This window comes from Anopheles ziemanni, chromosome 3, assembly GCF_943734765.1.
Source record: "Anopheles ziemanni chromosome 3, idAnoZiCoDA_A2_x.2, whole genome shotgun sequence".
NCBI lineage: Eukaryota > Metazoa > Arthropoda > Insecta > Diptera > Culicidae > Anopheles > Anopheles ziemanni.
In genome coordinates, this window is record NC_080706.1 from 72,687,361 (window position 1) to 72,706,632 (window position 19,272).

General features: G+C 44.7%; 3 protein-coding genes across 3 annotated transcripts; 2 read left to right on the forward strand and 1 right to left on the reverse strand.

Moving 5' to 3' along the window:
* Positions 1-476: 476 nt before the first annotated feature.
* On the forward strand, positions 477-8,730 carry LOC131288936 (transcription termination factor 2). Its single transcript, XM_058318119.1, has 5 exons — positions 477-614; positions 712-765; positions 852-3,934; positions 8,055-8,212; positions 8,289-8,730. Exons 1-5 carry the CDS (start codon positions 560-562, stop codon positions 8,431-8,433), a joined length of 3,495 nt encoding a protein of 1,164 aa, XP_058174102.1. The 5' UTR covers positions 477-559; the 3' UTR covers positions 8,434-8,730.
* LOC131288814 (dynein regulatory complex protein 11) lies at positions 5,086-7,822 on the forward strand. Its single transcript, XM_058317990.1, has 2 exons — positions 5,086-7,355; positions 7,675-7,822. Exons 1-2 carry the CDS (start codon positions 5,086-5,088, stop codon positions 7,820-7,822), a joined length of 2,418 nt encoding a protein of 805 aa, XP_058173973.1.
* Positions 8,731-10,056: 1,326 nt separating the features above from the next.
* On the reverse strand, positions 10,057-17,414 carry LOC131285423 (glutamate receptor ionotropic, kainate 2). Its single transcript, XM_058314279.1, has 5 exons — positions 17,103-17,414; positions 15,210-15,732; positions 12,936-13,129; positions 11,963-12,264; positions 10,057-10,585 (listed from the first exon to the last, which is right to left on the reverse strand). The coding sequence occupies exons 1-5, from the start codon at positions 17,412-17,414 to the stop codon at positions 10,057-10,059; spliced, it is 1,860 nt and encodes a 619-aa protein (XP_058170262.1).
* Positions 17,415-19,272: the final 1,858 nt, after the last annotated feature.

A 19,272-nucleotide genomic window follows, 5' to 3' on the forward strand; every position in this document is an offset into this window, starting at 1 on the left:
TCGTCCCCCGGACACATTTTGGTTGCACATTTTCTGTTGTTTGTTTATTTTCGTTTTACATCCCCGGTGCAAAATAGCCCAAGATATGATGTCCGTATTATACCTTTGTGACCCTTGTATAACACCAAACTGTTATACCAATTAGGAATATCTCTTGCGAAATTTACTACATTTCCGAGACATATTGTTTGTTTTACGACGTTTTAATGTAAGAAAACTAAATATATGCTATTTCAAAACCTAAAACATCCCAAAATCGAGTTTTTTTAAACTAAGATTTAATTTATTTTTGAAAATTTTGACAACCAATCGATAAAACTGACGCGCGTCTAACATCCCGTCAAAAACAAGTTTGAATTCCAACAGCACCTGCTTTGGCCGCCGAGACATGTTTATTCCTGTATAGCTTTTCAAATGCGCACCATTTTGCGTGTTCTTGGTAAACAACTCAATGGTTTTTAGTGAAAAAGTAGCCATTTTAGTTCCTCCATTGCTTTGATTGTATTGCGATTGAATCCAGTTGAATTTGTGCCTGTATTACAACCCACCCCGGTGTACCATGTCAGCAGAGGACCTTTTTGTTGGGGATTCCGCCGAGGAAGAATCCTTTCGAGGTCAGTTCGCCTATCGGACAAACAAGTGGTTTACTTTGTCTAGAGTTGAGTATTGTAAATTAATGTTTTATTCATTTCCTATCGTTTTCCCGATTAGAAAACAAATCATTCAGCAAGTACCGGGAAGCACAGTCGATTATGATTGACGAAAGTAAGTTTGGACGAATAGTAGGCTTCTAGATGCCGTATCGAATTCAAAGTCACATCACTAATTTGGGTGCTTATTTATTTCTAAAGCTGATTCGGAGATGGAAGTTGATTCGACTGCAAGCAGGTCCGAAAGCGACGAGGAAAGTGAGGAGGAGCGTATGGTGCACCGCATGAAGAAACGCCAAAGTATGCGAATGTCGCTGCACCCGCCGAGACGGGAGGATAGTGATAGTGAGGATGAATCGGAAGCGAAAAGTTTTCTCGATGCCTCGGCACAGGAAAGTGTATTGACCGATGATGAGGCCGAGGACGAAGCGGAACGGCAGCTGGAAAATCGAGCCTATTCGCCGTCGACTCGCATGAGTATGCATGGTGTGTCGGCGGTTTTGTCTAGCGGTCAGGAAAGCGACGATGAACCATTAATTACGCATGTAAAAGCTCGAAAACCCGTTCGAGCTATCATTTCATCCGATGATGATGACGACGGTGATGAGGATGATGCGTCGGACAAGAATGATGATGATGGTGCGACTAAACATCAAAACCCAAGCCGGGAAAAAGAAACGCCGGAAAATGGTAGTTCGTTCGATGAATCGCTTCCGTTGCGTAGCTTTGACGCGGAAAACGCTCCCGTTAAAGATCGTAACGGCAATAGCTCCGATGTTAAGGAAGCGGATGATTCCATTTCCACTAAACTCTCGTCGACGTTAAAAACGGATGAGGAACGATCCGAGGGCGAGGTATCTTTCGCCGGACGTCATTCGATCAGTGTCCGTGCGTCGATAGGTGAGAAGCTTTCGTCCACTCATATCGCGCAAAATAACGAGGTCGAGGATCGTGGTGACCCGGTCCAAGAAGGCAGCGGCAGGGATGAATCAAGTAGCCTTAAATTGATCGAAAAGTCGACTGAGATTCTTACCGTAAGTAGCGACGATGGGGATGACGATGTGAAGTTCCAGGGTGAAACAAAACCGACCGTTCAACAACCGGTGCAAAGACGGTCGGTACAGAATCTCGTCCAGCCGACCATAACGGCGTTTGTACGCGGTCCGGTTGAACGTGTTTCTCAGAGTGAATACGATGCCAAGGTGCGCCAGATGGCGGACCTGAAGAGTCAGCTGGTGATGCTCGAAGGGGTCCTTAAAAACGGCGCCAGATTGCCCGATAAAGGGGCCGGCCTTGTCCGGCGGCTGGCCGAAATAAAGGCACAGATTTTCGAACTAGCCAAAGTGATCGAGGTAACGCGTGCGACGCCACGCAAGAACATCAAGCAGGCGATCCGGCAGAGTTTCGACAATTCGTTGCAAAGTGTGGAAAACTCACGCAACACCAGCGCAAACAGCAGCACGGAGCAGAATCACATTTCGTGGGACGCTATCAAGAAGGCGACGGATGATATACAACCACGTCACACCGGAAAGCAGGGCATTGCGACGTTCGAGAACCAGAAGTTGCTGACGATGGATCGTTTGGCGACGCTGCATAAATCGATCGAAACGTGTCCGTCCGAGGACACGCTTGCCGATCCGCCGAAGCTGTTGAAGATCGAACTGATGAACCATCAGCGGCACGCGTTGGCCTGGATGCTTTGGCGCGAGACGCAGAAACCGCGTGGTGGCATTCTGGCGGACGATATGGGGCTGGGAAAGACGTTGAGTATGATTTCGCTCGTGCTCAAGTCGGCCGAACTCGATCCGGACGGGGATTTGCTCGGTCAGGACAGTGCCAGCGAGGACGACTTGGAGGGAAGTCTCAAAGCGAAGAACAATAATGGCTGGAAGGCGAAGGGACGAAAAGATTTCTACGCCGGAGGTACGCTGATCGTGTGCCCGGCCTCGCTGATGCGCCAATGGGAGGCGGAAATTACGAATCGCGTCAAGCGCAACAGTTTAGCAGTGAGCGTACACCATGGAACGCAGCGCGAAACGAAGCCACGCTACCTGGCCAAGTACGATGTTGTGATAACGACGTACAATATTGTGTCGCGCGAAAACAAGGACGAGTCGCGCGCCGGAGGCGGTGTGTTCGGTGTGTCCTGGGAGCGTATCATACTGGACGAGGCGCACGTCATCCGCAACCACAAGAGCGTCATGTCGGAGTCGTGCTGTGCGTTGAAGGGACGTTGCCGCTGGGTCCTTACCGGAACGCCGATCCAGAACAAGGAGATGGACGTGTACGCGCTGATGAAGTTCTTGCGCTGTTCGCCGTTCAATGATCTGGTACACTGGAAGCGCTGGATCGACAACAAGACCGCGGGTGGCGCAATGCGGCTCAACACGATCATGAAGTCGATCATGCTGCGGCGCACGAAGAAGCAGCTGCAGGAGCGCGGTTCGCTCAACAGTCTCCCGCAAAAGACGGTTGAGCTGATCGAGGTGCAGCTGGAGAAAGAAGAAATGAACGTCTATCAGAAAGTGCTGCTGTACTCGAAGAGTTTGTTCGCTCAGTTCCTCCATCAGCGGGCGGAAAAGGAGCAAGCGAGTAACTACATATACGGCGGCAACCGTCCTACGTTCGCTCAGCGTGGCGCTCCTAATGGGGCATTCGATAAGGTGCACCAGAAGCTAAAACGCATGCACGGTGATGGCAGCGAAGTGCAACAGCATCAGATCTTGGTGTTACTGCTACGCCTTCGGCAGATCTGTTGCCATCCGGGTCTTATACATCAGATGCTCTCGGACGACGATGACGCCGACAAGAGCAATCTGAACATGTCCAGCATTGACGCCGATTGCGGTGACGCGAATGAGGTAGATCTGCTTGGGCAACTGAACAAACTCAAACTGTCCGATGTAATCGCCGAGCACGAGGCGAAGACGAATGCGGCCAACGGGGAAGCCGGGGAGGTTTCGTTGGATTTGCTCGAGGAGTTTGATCGCCCGGAGGTGATGGCAAAAGCGCTAACGAAAGTGATGCTACGATCGAACCCAGTGTTTCGAATGGACCGCTCCAGCTCCAAGATTGAGCGGGTGATGCAGCTGTTGGAGGAGAAAATTTTCTCCACCGACGATAAGGCGATTATTGTTTCCCAGTGGACGAGCATGCTGGAGATTCTCGGGCAGCAGCTAACGCGGCGACACATTCACTACGTTTCACTCACGGGAAAAGTTCCGGTGAAGCTGCGCAACGACATCGTGGTGGAGTTTAACAAACCAACTGGAAAAGCAAAGGTAGGTGGTATGCTCATTATCGATTTTTATGACGGAGTTTATGTTTCCATTGTGCTAGAATTAGAAAATTTAAAAAACCGTATTTTCCCGTGCACATCATGTTTATAATCCGTTTATAAAAAATGGGTTTGTGCTATACATCAGAACTGATCTACTTCTTGGTGTAACGATCGGCTTTGGTCATGCCTACCCTTGAAATGCTTACTAAACTTTTTTCCTTATGTGTATGTAGATAGTTCAGTCCTCTTGTAAAGGGGAGGGTCCGGTTTAGGTTAGGATTCGAATCCACGCCGTCGAGTTGGTGAAGCCTTGGCGCTCATTTGCCGATTTTCTTACCGTCGCTATTGCTCGGCTGCCGCGGAGAACTGATCTTTCTCTTAATTCCTGTAAATTTTTGTACAAAGTTTAAAATTTTGAAAAAGTAATTTTTTTGTGAATATTTATCTTTTTAAAAGAATTAATTAAAAGGCAGCTTAAAAGGCATTTACAAGAAAAATCCAAAACAAACATTGACTTCGCTGAATCTCAAATTTATAATTATTAGATTACAGATGAATATATGTTACCCAGAAGAATATCTTCTTCTTAGCGTAACGATCTTGTTGGTCATGTCTGCCTCGTGAAAGGCTTACAAAACTTTTTCCTTTAGAGCCAGAAGAATATAGGTGAAAGTAATTCTTTAAATTATTTCAAACTTGAAACTCATTGTTGTAAGAAAAAGTCAAATTTCTTATCAAAAAGTTTGAGAAATGTGTGCCTTCAAACTCGTACAACAAACACACATTATGTTTCTTCTAACAATATATTTGAGAAAGTAATGATTTGCATCTGCCGACGAAAACGTGTCTGGAACGCTTGGTGAATAATTAATTTATGACCAAAAAAATCTGAATTAAGCTTGTTATAATAATTAGCGAATTTTACACTAAACTAAACATCATTTTAAAAACACGGGGAGTTTGAATAACTTATCGATGGTACAACCTGTTGCACCCTAGCGCCATGGCGACAAGTGTTGCATGGAAACCACGTTCGTTTAAATTGTTTATCCGTTGTCAATAACAATGAGGAGTGTTTCGAACAGTTCAAGTGGAACACACTTAATCCACCAGTGTGCTTCTTGTGTAGTTAATGGAAAGTAACGGAAGAAAATGTCGAACCGTACGTTTAATCTTCTCTGGACGGGAGCTCAGAAAGACCTAGAGAAGCTCGCCGTGAACGATTTTGAGTATCAGGCGATCGAGGCACAGCATGATCGAGGTGAAATCCAGGGCCAGGTGTACGAGTTGTACCTACGCTATTTGGTGATATCGAACCGGTTGGAGGAAATTTACGACCAGATCGTGCAACCGCAGAAGCGCATCCTGATTCGGAAGCTGCTGGACAATTGTCTCGGCCGAATGCTGGAGCTGAAGCACGATCTCGTTATTATCGATATGACCGAGTTCAGCTACAACGATGCGGTGGTTGAGAAGTTGGGACTCACGCCGCTAAGCATGGAGGTGAATGTGCCGCGCTACTTCCGGCGGGAGCGTGAGGAGCAGCTGAATGAAAGGAAAAAGTTCATGGACGACATACTGAAGAAAATCGGTGCACTCGACGAGGAAGTGGTGGAGGAGGAGCTGAGCGAGCTGGAAGCGATTCGGATCATCCAGACGCACGAACGGGCGCGCCAGGGTCGGCTTCGGGCTCAATTTATGAAGGAGTTGAAGATCCTGAAGGAAAAGGGCAAACCGGACAGCAGTCGGGACAAGTCGACGACGGGTTTGAATGCGGCCATGAAGATCCAGAAGGTGTGGCGTGGGTACGCCACCCGCCGCCAGACGCGTCGCAAGAAGATGGAGGAGATGATCTTGATCGGGATGGTACCGCCACCGGTTACGTCAGCCCGGACGGCCGTCGACGAGCTGGAGGATCTGAAGCAGTTCCGCTACAAACAGCAGAAGATGTTCCAGGAGGACTACGATCGGTCGCTGGTGCGCGTGAAGGAGGAGATCAGTGTGAAGCAGGGTGCGGCCATGACGGAGGACATTGCCGATGAAATCCGGACGTGGTTCAAAGAGTACCAGAAGCGCACCGGCCGGTTGCCCGACTTTCCATCGGAAGAGGCCGGTGGCTCGAGGCATTTGCTGAGCCGGCAGGGAACGGAGAGCGAAATGAGCCGCTCTTCGGTGATGTCCTCGCGTGAGTCGAAACTGAAGGGTGGTGGGAAGGAGAAGCTAGCACAGAAGAAACCGGGCGAGCTGTCGCTCGAGGAGGGTCTGGACAAGGCCTTCAAACCGATGCAGTCTTCGTTCCTGCCGGAGATCAAGAGTGGCATCGAGGAGTACACAGAGGTGTGGAAGGGAAAGGACGAGTCGCAGAACCTCCGGCAGACGTACTACGACGATATGATCTACGAGGAGAAGTATGCCGACGTGGAGGCGGAACTGCGCAAGATTGTGGATGAAATTATGCGTCAGGAGTTGGAGCTTTTGCAGATAGCGCTGGAGCGGGATCGCGGTGGGAAGAAGCTGAAGAAGAGCAGCAAGAAGGCTCGCCGAAGTGGAAAGAAGGGTAAGAAAAAGAAGGACAAGGATCTAACACCCGATCGGACGACGGAGTCCCTGTTCGAGGAGCTCGTCACGAACGGCATTATCAAGAAGTACCCGGAGACGCCGATCAAGTCGTACGTGGGTGATCTAAGCTACGCGGCCCGTAGCGCACTCAATCCATCGCCCGGGGACGTGAGGCAGCTGATCAAGCAGTATTGCATCCTCCCACTCGGTTCGGAGACGATCAGAAACTTTGGGCCGTGCATTAAATCGCTACTGATCGCCGGTCCAAAGGGCTCCGGTAAAACGTCCCTGGTGCATGCGATTTGCACCGAAACGGGCTCCGTACTGTTTGACATCAGCCCACCGAACATCGTCGGCAAGTACCCGGGCAAATCGGGCCTCATTATGCTGATGCACCTGATTTCGAAGGTTTCGCGCCTCCTCCAGCCGTCGGTGATTTACTTCGGCGATGCGGAAAAGCCGTTCATGAAGAAGATTCCCAAAACGGACCGCACGGACCCGAAGCGGCTGAAGAAGGACTTGCCGAAGCTAGTAAAAAACATTCAACCAGAGGACCGCATCATGCTCATCGGCACGTCCGACTGCCCCTGGGAGGCCGACATGAAGCTGATCGTGCAGACTTACCAGCGCTTTATCTACATCCCCCGGCCGGACTATGGGGCGTTGTCGTACGCCTGGAAGGAACTGCTCAGCCACTACAGTGGTGTTCACCGGCAGTTCGATACCGGTGCGATGGCAAAGATTTCCGACGGCTACACGATCGGCTCGGTGGTGCGCTGCATCCGGGAGGTGATCACCTGCAAGCGCATGCTTCAGCTGCGCGTTCATCCACTAACGCATCTGGAGCTTATCAACGCTTTGAGGTGGGAAACATTGTTTAGTTATTGGAAACCCTTTATTTGGGCCAAGCAAAACAACCTGTCAGTTGCCATTCGTAATTAATTATTCGCGTTCATTCGGAATATCTTGGTTATTCATGAAGGAATTTGCATACGAAATTTAAGAAAAGAACATCTCCATCGTGTTGTGAACATGTGCAACTAGAACATTGAAAATGCTGGCATTTGGCTAGAGGCAGCTGACAGTTGTTTTGTTGGGTCCAAAAACGGTTGATGCTTGGTGGATACTTAAAGCCAACGAAAAAGCATTATACAGAGAAGGCACTTTTCCGTTTGCTTACAGTGCACTCGAGCCGGTCTACAAGGAGGAAGAGGAGGCCTTCCTGTACTGGTGGTGCAAGACCCCGCTCGGACGGCGACGCTCGAAACAGATGGAGAAAGACCACGAAGCGATGATGGAGATGGAAAATGTGCCGAAAAAGAAAAAATAAACTCAATGAATGAGAGGATAAAATAAGATCGTAATTGGGGGAATTTTCGTGAATTTTGTTTAAAACATGTGTCAAGTTTGTGTGGTGTGAATTGTGTGACAATGAAACGCGTGTTTCAAATATTTAGTTGCCCTTTTATTTTATTTGGTAATGATAATACCCGATGGTTCATGGACTAAATGGTTCGTTGCGTTATTTCTAATCAAAATGTTCACTTTCCAAACTCATACAGATTATGCTCCTCTCGCTGACGGCCGGTGGCGTCGGGTTGAATCTCGTCGGTGCGAACCATCTATTCCTGCTCGATCCACACTGGAACCCGCAGCTCGAAGCACAGGCCCAGGACCGTGTGTACCGCGTGGGACAAACGAAAACCGTGTACATTTGGAAGTGAGTTTCGGAAGGAGTCGGCTCGTCTCCAGGCGCACGCTTACTAAGTTAATTTTTTCGCTTACTTACCACACAGGTTTATGTGCGTCGAAACGGTCGAGCAGAAGATTCTCGCCCTGCAGCAGCACAAGCTGGGCATAGCGGAAGGCGTACTGACCGGCACGGCGAACAAGGGCAGCAAGCTGACGATGGACGATCTGAAGTCGCTGTTTGGGCTGTAGTGTTTGGGTGGCCAGACGCACAGACACGACCCAGCCTACTGTGATAGTTCGATTTTTTTTACCCTTGGTGGCTTGTGGATGAGGTCCAGTCGTGGCCGCAGATTGCATGGAGTGCAAACGTGAATGTTACTCAACGGAATGAATGTGGATAAATGGTCTCCTTACGACGGTAAACCATCGATAATGATTATTTTATACTTAATAAACTGTTCCGCCTCTCTCATCGTACGAAGCACAACACGAATGTAGGAACGGTATTGAAATGAAACATGACTAATTTGATTTATTTGCTCACTATTTTGTGTTGTAAAAACAATCATTTTGGTGTTATGTGTGGTGCTACACCGGAAAGAAATAACACTTTTAAACTGATTCAAGATAAGGTTGCTGCACACATTTTGACCAGTGTCTTTAGTTTAAAAATATCTTTCATACCAAATATAGGTAACTTTTCCGAAACACTGAGCAAACATTAGCCAAAATAATTTTTGGCAGATAAATGTTCTGTTTTCCCTGCCTTTTCAACTAATGCCTTTTCTGACTTGATTATGTTCACAATTTATGAAATCATCTAATCCTATCAAGGTTTTTCCTGTGGTTGTTGGTTGTAGATAATAGTTTGATTCATTTGAAGGTTTATGTTCGCAATAAAAGTGTCTTTAATGTGTTTTCCCTGTGCACAGGAATGCATTATGTAGTTCTCGGGGACTCCAAAATTTATCAACTCGTTTTCAATAAACACCTTCCCAGACACAAGGCTTTCGCTTTATAGCACAATTTAGTTGGTTTGTTCGTTTGTAAAATGTTTGTATGTTTTGAATAAGTGTATAATGTTTACATTTTAGAGTTTTCCTAACAATTATTACCTCCTTTTAAAACTTGGATGATTGTTCAGATGCATAGTTTTTGTATTCCATAAAGCGTAAAGTACTTCACAAAATGACTCGCTTGGAGTGTTCTACACTGGTTGTACATGTTTCTTTCTTTTTTTTTTTAAATTTTTGGTATCTTCTGATACATTGCATATTAGCTCAAATTCACTATGATTTGTATTCATTTTTCTAACGTAAAGGGGATCTTGATATTACTCGTACGGTACATCCAATGTAAATCTCGTTTGACTTAATCAGTCACTTATTTGTTAATTACAAACTGTTTTTCTAGCACAATACACACATAAAGCTTTCCATTATATTTTTTATAAGGGTGACATTTGTTGCATAAACATTAAAGTATGTAAAATCCATCTTCGCTAGCGCTGTTTCACCGTTGATTGATTTTTGTTTTGCTTTTTTCACACATTGTGCATTTTAAAACATATTTTTGTGCTTTTTTTGTGCTTGTTTTGCTAGTTTTATGTTGTATATTCATCGTCCGCCCGAGACAGACTAAAAGTAACACTCTTGCATAATGCATTCCATAGCACAGGGCTCCTATAAATGTTGGGTGGTTAATACTTTCTTCTTGTCTCTCGTTTAAACTCTTTTTTGTGGCAATTTGGTGCTAACTAACTGAAACTGTGTAAACACAACACACCACACAATGTTTGATGGGAAAGGTTTGCTGGTTTCTTGCTTGAGTTAATTATTGTTTTTCTGTTTGTAACATCTACGATATACGGTTTCAATTGGCATAGCTGTAGTGAAAGATGGCGGCCGACGGGGCCCTCATCGGGATGAGCCGCGAGCCGAGCCCGTTCTTCTCCCGCACGACCATATAGTCGCGCCCGTTGATCATCTGTCGGTTGGCGAAATTGTTGTTGGCATCGGCAAACAGCTTGCCCGTCCGCTCGCTCCCCAGCAGGCCCTGCTGGTGCCGGCTGAACACTTCCGCGTACGGTGGCGGCGGCGAATCGCCGGCACCGAACTGCTTGCCCAGGTACGAGATGCGCTCGGTAGGCGCCTGCTTCGACGTCTGCAGGGCGAGCTGTTCGTTCAGCTTGCGCTGGTTGAGGAACCGGAAGCCGAGCTCGGTCACGAACACGACGATCGACGTGACGAAGCCGGTTACCATGACGAAGTAGGTCATGACGAGATCGCGGTTCTTGAGCTGCCGCTCGGTGCCACCGAGATTCTGGGGGCAGATTTCAGCCTTCGGCAAACGATCTTGCAGCTTGTACTTGATGATGCCGCCCTCAACCATTTTCAGCAACCTTTCGATTCAAAGGGGGGAAATGGCAACAACAATTACTTTGTGTAATTAGGTGTAATCATAAGAACGTTTGAATTTGACCAGGTTTTCGTTGACGTTAACATATTATTTTCAAAAGAACTACAACATATTTTTATTCCAGTAGTACTCCCTTTTGATCAAACATAATGGTTTGTCTCACCTCACAGGGAAATGGTATTTTTTTTTTCATTAACACTTTTTCAACTCTATCAAATATAATCAGTAGGTTCTTTTTTACACTTATATCTTCATGTGAAGTGCATTTGTGAATGGGGCTGAGATGACGACGCGGAGGCTAGTAAAGCCACTTGTATGTTTTGTTTGCATTCTTCCAAAGTTGTGTAATTCCGATTCAGATGAATACAACTGAATGATTCTTTGCATCCTTCTAGAGATTCTTGATTCTTTTGATTCATAAGTGAGAGACTCATGAATCCCAAAGATTGATTAATGTTTAGGTAGTGAGATCTCCTTTTTTTATGATCGATTGATCCGCGCCAATGCAAGAATCAAGAAGGTTTTTGAAAGATCCATGAAAGATTAATTAAGGTTTCGAAAGATTCATCAATGTTTCAAGATTCGAATGCCAAAAGATTCATGAATCAATCTGAATGAATCTTATGTAAAAGATTCATATGAATGAATCTCGCCTACATTCTTCCCGTTTAGGTCAGCTCCTTGCTAGAAATTACATTCTATGTTGGACCTTATTTTCCGAGCCATGGTATATTTTGCTTGGCTTTGAATGTTTGAAAATCAGTTCGAAAGAATGACGAACATAAGTATCATTTACGAATTACGATTTTTCGATTCGAAACTCGATATATTTAACACATCCAACTAATTATTTCTCCGAGCGGTATCGCCGGTTATAAAATCGGCCCATGAGCGCCGGGGCTCACCACCTCGACGGCGTGGGTTCGAATCCCAACCGAGACCGGACCCTCCCCTGTACGAGAGGACTGACTATCCACGTACAACAGGGAAACAAGTCTCGTAAGCCCCTAACGGGGCAGGCATGACCAAGAGGTCGTTACGCCAAGAAGAAGAAGAACTAACTATTTAGCTTAATTAATCAGAACAACACCAACTGACCATTTAAATTAACACATTTGGTATATGATTAATGATAATGGCTAATAAAACTGCGTCGCAAGCGGAGACGTTTGAAGTTGTTGCGTTTTTCAAAACGCTATGGTACTCTTTGGGTTTCAAACCAAACGAAGATGAAAATACCCACGGAAACCCAAAAATGGCAAAATTCCTGGAACAATCGTATGCCAAAGGGTGAGAAAAGAAGTGCTGAAAATAGTATAGAAATAATGCGTTTCTTATGCCAAATAACAATAATACATACTCTGGGTCGAAAAGGCGGTTCCATTCCGTTGTCAGCGGGTAGCCGAAGGCCCGGTTCCGCTTCAGGAACGGCGTGGTGGCGGTGGCGTACGGGCAATGCACCCGCTCGTTGATCGGGTTGATCTTCCGGCGCACCAGGTAGTCGGCGTAGATCATGTGGTCGATCGCGGGCCGATCGCGCACGAACACGTAGTTATGCTTGGCCACCTTCTCGGCGAGCGTGTCGCTGTCGTTCACGTTGGCCGTGAAATCGACCAGCCGCTTATCGATCAGCACACTGAGGGTGTTTAGCGTTTCGTCACGCTGGAGAGTTCCGCATGGTCGGGCACCGTATTGCATCGAGTTAGGGGATGAAAGAATACCACAGGGAATTATTAGATGCGACATCAAGATAATCACTACTGGTTGGGTGGTGGCATGTGGCTCCGGGCGGTCTAGGTGGGTAGGCAAACAAAACGAAACCGCTGGAGAAACGATTTGTTTTCACACCTTCACAAATGGTATACGACATGTTGACAAATTCCGTTGCACAAGAGAGGAGAGTGGTTGTGTGTTGGGTGGCATTTTTGTCTCTATTTGTCATTAATCATAGCGTAAATTCATAGAACCGACACCAACGTGGCGGCGGCGGCGGCGGCGGCGGGCTTGGCCCAGGTGGGGTCGTCTCCATCTCCATCCAGTCCAAAAATATGATTTGACTTTCAATACTGCTTGACGCCCTTCCGAACCAAAAACCGGTTCCGTTCTGTCCCTCGCATTGGTTTACTTCATGCATAATTGAGCAATTTCGCGCCCGCAACACCACGAACGGCCCATCGAACATCAATCAGCGTCGCTGACGAGCATGACCACCATCACCGCTTGGAAAAGGACCTTTCTAGACTCCGAACGGCTCGGCCAAGTTGGAAGCGGCTTTGAGGTAAACTTCCCCGCTGTAAACGATAACGGAATCGGAATCGGAATCGGAATCTTACATTTTTGATCGCATACTCCACGGCCCCGCCGCGGATGGTGACGAACTGTTTCTCCTTGCGCCGCACGTCCTCGGCGTTGTTGATGGGCAGCGTGAACTTCGAGAGCGTCAGGAAGGCGGTCAGGTTGGCGGTGTAGAACGAGGTCAGGATGGTGATGAATATCCACCAGCTGGCGAACAGGATGCGCGTGGAGTCTACGAGGGGGGAGGAGAGAGGGAGAATGATTTTAGTTGTTGTGCTGTTTTATTGATGAGTGATTTTGTTTTATGTGCATGTCCTCCAGTGCGGGGAATGAGTAAGCACCATCAGGAATGCATAATTTACGAGCTTGTTACTGATTTTACGTTGAGGGGTTATTTTTTCCGCCGTCTAATTGGATAAACAGTTAATACGACAAAACGCTCTCGTTTCGTAATTTGTGTTGGTGAAAGTGTTCATTTTGTGGAAACGAATGTTTATAAATTGTTCCGCAGGAACGAATATGATTGCTCGGAATGACATTACACTAATAATTTAGTCAAAATGTTAAAGGCTTCGTTTTAAAACAAATGTTAAAGGCTTCGTTTAAAGTAACAAATCTGAACAATCAAGAACATCAGGAAAAAAAAAGAAATAGGGGTTCCTGAGGTAATATGTACCCCTAAAAAAAACTTTAAATTTTTTAATGAATTTTGCGCTTGATTGTAGGTTTAATAAATTTATTTGGTTCATTAAGGTTCAAAGTAGAAACTAGTTAGGGATTTTTTGTCTTTTTGCTAAAAATTATCATCCATTTTTAACTATAACAAAAGGGCAAACCAAAACCGAGGGACAAAATGTACCATTTTAGTAAGGCAAAATGCACCAATCTTCAAAAAAAACAATAAATTAAAAAGTTCAAATATTTCCTGTGATTGAGTAAATGAAATTTAAGTAATCAATTTTTTTATGAATCAATATTTTCATTTTGCATATCAAACATTCATTTTAGTTTGTTTACAAACTTATGCATTCTGTCCCGACCTACGGGGTGCATTATGCCCCGTTCATAGTTGCACACTTTTTAAAATAAAACACGAGAAAATTTGCTTGCTTACCGAGATTTTATATGCAATTTGATGCTCTAGTTTTTACTAACAGAACTATGTATGGCATGCATAAAAACAACGATTTTCTTGATTGATTTTTATTTCGCATTTTTGTTGATGTAGAATTATCAAACTCACAGGGTGTCCGTGTTTTAAATAGTTCTCTCTTGCAGAGTGACTACTTTTTTCACGACTAAAACACGTTTTTCATTAAAGATTGAAAATGGTGCGTTTTATCTCAGGGGTGCATGATACCCCAGCCACTCCTATATAAGTTTATGCAGTTTTCTATTATTGGTGATACACTTTATCTAAGACACTGACCATCTGTTGAAATTGGTTGAAAGAAGTTGATGATGAATTAGAAGCCATCTTGGTCATGCCTGCTCGTTGAAGGCTTACTAGACCTTTTCTCTTAATGTACGTGGATAGTCAGTCCTCTCGTTCAGGTGGGGGTCTGGTCTCGGTTGAGATTCGAACCCACGCCGTCGTGGTGGTAAGCCATGGAGCTCATGGGTCGATTTTCTAACCGGCACTTCCGCCGTAAATCCTTATTTTTACATTCCATGAGCAATTTAGTAATTGAAATGTAAACCTTGTACCGAGTGTAATAAGGTTTAAACATTCAAATGATTAAATATCGCTTAATGCTCCAGTAACTTCAATGGAAAATTATTGTTCAACAATTTGGCCAACTCCATCGTTTTGTTGTGATGTTTGCAACGAATCTATTGTACACACGATGGCAAATAATACAATAATCATAGATACCACAAACAAACCAAGTCATTTCGGTCGCGTCAACGGTTGCAAAACCGTAACCGATATGGATGGCTCAAATATTGATTATGTGTTTCCGGGGGGAAAATTGTTGCCGGTGCACCGGCGATGGAGGACAAACAGTAAATGCAATGCATTCGATTCGTATTAGGATTGTTTGCGTGGGGTAATATTCTTTGCTTGCAGAGCGTGTGTATTTTTTTTTTTTTGCAGGACGACGCGGTATCTAAATTGGGACAATTGATCTTTGGCTTTCCTGCGGGGTTGAGGGAAGTGTACTGCCCGAGTCATGTGTCTAATATGTGTCCCGTGTCTGTTGCACTTAAATTAAATGAACTACTGTGAAGGGCAGCGCTTTAGAAGTATTTTATAAGCCCTACAATTTCTGTACAATGTGCTGCCTCAGAGAAGGAAGAAATTTACTCACCTCCGGTCGGCGACAGAGTACTTCCCTGCTTCATGAGCGCTCCGTACACGAACCATACGCAATGAGGCAACGTGTACAGGACCTGCTCCTTGTCCTTGGTGAGCCGATGGCGCAGAATCAGCAATCCGTAGATGATCGGGCCGACGGCCAGCAGCGAGATCAGGATCAGTATCCAGACGTCCCGATTGAACGGGGCGAGCAGACCGGACCCGCTGGCCGACTCCATCGGTCGCACCATGATCATAATCCACTCGCCCTCGTCCAACCCCGTCGAGTAGCGGATGTGCTGCCGTGCGTCGGCCAGTATCGGCAGGAAGGCTACGGCCATGTCAGCCGACCCGTTGGCCAACAGCTGCAGCACGCTGCCATCCATATCGTTCGACGAGCCGACGATGTTCTGCCCCGGCATGACCAGCTCGTAGGTGAAGTTGAACTTTTCCATCAGAAACTCGAGCAGATCGAACGCCACCCCACCGCCAACCATGGTGCCGTTGATCTTGACCGTGTAGCTGAGAGGCCAGTCCTTCGGGAAACGAGAAAAATAGTCCGTTAGATTGAGTTGGGAGTTTTGTCGGGTAAAAAATCGATGTGTTGAGTTGTGAATCAATGCACTTTCATTTGAGATAATATTGGCATAGTTATTTCTTAGCTAATCGTGCGATGTAGATTAGACTATGTTATCCAGTCAAAAGTGCTGGAAAGGTAATACATGCTAGAAGTAACAGTCGCCAAATTTACTATTTTATCATCTCACTTTAAACCTCCTACCGGGTCTACTATAGTTATTGCTCGTAATAATTTTACATGAATTTTTCTTATTGCCTCCAACATGTGTTTGCAAAATTATTGTATCTTCAAAGTTAACGTTAATGTTATTTTCCTATTCGACCAGTTCCGAGAACCAAGTTGAATTTAAGTTTGGTTATTGGCAGTTATTTTGACCGCTCTTCTTAAAAAGTCACAACTTTTCTATTTTTCATGATTTTTCAAATTTGTAAAGGACAGGTTTTTAGTGTATTTGTTGACTATCTTTTAGGGTTTTTGGTTTTTTATGATCTTTTCCATTATTTCGCTAGCTCGGCGTAGAGCAAAAAAGAGTGAATTTGAGTTCTATTCAACGTTTGTATTTACAAAATGTATATTGAGCAAAGCACAATAAGGAAATAACCTACGGAAAATTAAAAAGTATAAAATTCTTGGCGTCATTTGTGATCTTAAAAATATGAAATTATTTTGCATACATGGTTCAGTATACTAGCTCGATCGCACAGTTTTTTCAAGTTTACATTTTAAATTTTGACAAAATAAAAGTTGAAAAAGATTCAAACTCTGTTCAATTTCAAAATTTATTTTACTTTTGAAAAAAATAAAAACACCAAAAGATAGTCAACAAATATAGTGAAAAGTATCTGTTTACGGATTAGAATAATCTTCAAAACATAGAGAATTTATAGCATCTTAAGAAGAGTGGTCAAAATGACCGCTAAAAAGCAGTATTCTAGTGTTACGCTAATTTAAAGTTATTTGCCCTAGATATCTCTTATTCAGTTGCAAAATATAGCCGTCTTTGATTTTCGATCTCAAAGTTCAGACTAAATTTGTTACACTGGACTTTTAAGAAATCATAACCAATTTTGTTTGATTTATAAACACTTTTCAATCAGTATACCAGCTTATTTTAATAACAACGCAAAGTTACCTGACCACTAGATTTCGGCTGACTTGGTCAGATTGGTTTGGTAAGGTTCGTGGGTTAGGCACAGAACTAAGTAGATTTTTTAAATTATACAGAAAATTAAATAAATCACAAGTCGGATAGATTTTTTTAATTTTTTCCGAAGACACATGCTGTCGATCATGTACTAAGATCTTTTTGCTGCCAACCTCACTAACCTGAAGTGTTGTAACGCGTAGCGTTTTTCCGGCCAACTTTTGGCGTATCTCCAACATTTCGCGCTCTTTCACCTCCCCGCTGGCGCCCATCTCAAGATGGTAGTATTCCGACGTATCGTTTCCTTCCGGCTCGACCCCCACAAGACCTTGTGCGTCCACACCTTCGCCCCGGGACGCCACCACGGCCACCAGAATACAGACCCAGCATAGCGCAATCCTCGTGGGTCGGTATCTTAGGATCCCCCCTAAGTCGTAGTCATCTGCGAACAGTGTCCTCGCGCTTCCGAGGCGACCGTCCTTAGTGAAACCCATCGTCATAGCCAATCACAACGGGTTGCCAATGGTTGGACATTTTTTCTCTCTCCACTAACCGGTGGAGCGAGGGGGTCGCAGAAACTGTACCACACGGTCGAGCAGCCTGCACAGAACGGAAATGGCGAACGCGACGCAAGGATACCAACGAAACACTTCCACAAACAACAATGGAACGACGCGAAGCTGAACGAAAAATAAAACTATCACAAAATAAACCGGCGGCAGGGCAACGATGCGAGTTCGTCAACAGAGAATCAACACAAACTACAGCAAGCAACACTCTTCCGCACGGGATGAGATGTAGGATGAATGTAGGAAACGGAAGTACAAAAATGAAACCAACCCGAAACTAAACCAACACACTTTGCACAAAATTAGAAAACAGAAATCCCGCCCGACCTGATAACGCACTGTGGCTACGCTAGTTCTACGGGCTTAGGTCTGCTGTACCAGCTACTCCGTCCTCTAAGAAAAATATACTCCCCCCACCTGTCGGTGTTGGGGCCCGACTTTAGACCCCGGTGGCAGGACACGTTCGCTCCCGTGAAAAGTCACCGATGGACTGATAGATTGCGTCGCTGATGTGTCGCCGTATCACATGCGATCAGACTGAATGTGAATGGCGGGTCAGCATGGAATATGGTAGAACGGAAATATAGGAACTGAAAAAAATGTGCTACAGTGTTGGGTGATATTTTACGAGTGCTTCAACTCAAACGTTTCCATGTTGAATTCTGATAGGGTAACGGTTCTTCTGAAAAACATCTATTTTTACCGAAAAAAATACACGAAAAAAGCGTATATTTCTTCCTAGTTAGTTGTTGCTTAAATAGTGGTATGGTTCCTATAGCTGTGGTATCGTGTACCTATAATGGTGGTAGTTCAGAAAACTTGGAAAAGACTGACTATATTTTGATTACCTATAACTTATTTTCGAAGCATATTTCAAACAGAATGGTTAAATTACTCATAGACCAATGCTTAGGAATCATGGCATACGTACGGAATGGGAAGATTTATCTTTTGAACACTCCGCAGGAGATCAAAGAATATTTCGTAGTAGAACAAATATCTCTATTGTATTTATTTCGTCGTACAGCCATGATTTCATTCCAATACAACCTCTATTGCTACTAGCACCACTATGGGGAGCCCTTACCCTACCTAATGATTTTTTTGCGTTTAGCAAATACATTGATAAAATATCTGTCGCTTGGTTAGAATTGTTTTAAATTTTGCCCTTATTTTCAATAGTGTTCAATTTATCTCTAGAACATTTTTAACCTTTTTAAAAGTAGTATTCTTCAGTAGGGTGATATTTTTGCAAGAATAAATAATATTGTTGGAAACCAGAAATTTTAAGTAACAACAATAAGAAACATCGTATTGTTTGTGGTTGCAATGGACTTATAGAACCGATATCAAACAGTGTGCTGCAGATGTACTTCGGATCTATTTGCGAGGTATAATGTAAACCGAAACAAATTATGTGGATGAAAAACATATCGTGTTCCATTTTGTGGCATGTCTTGATACATTTACCACCACTGTTTATCAAAGCAAACAGGCAAAGCAAAGGAAAGTGTATTGTGCAGCCCCGTATGTGAAGCGTTTGTTCGCATTAGCGGGTAGGTCCTGAGGTCAGCCGGTGGCATTGATTGGGAAGAATAATTTCATAATAATTTTATTTATTGAACCCACTTCCACACGCACTTCCCCCACTTCGGCGGTCATTGGTACACGCTTTTCCGATTGGTTGTGGCTGAGATTTTTTATCCTTAGGAGTGAGGGAGGCGAGTGAGAGGAGGGATGAGGTGGGATATAATCATGAATTTGATGGGAATTAAATTTTGTT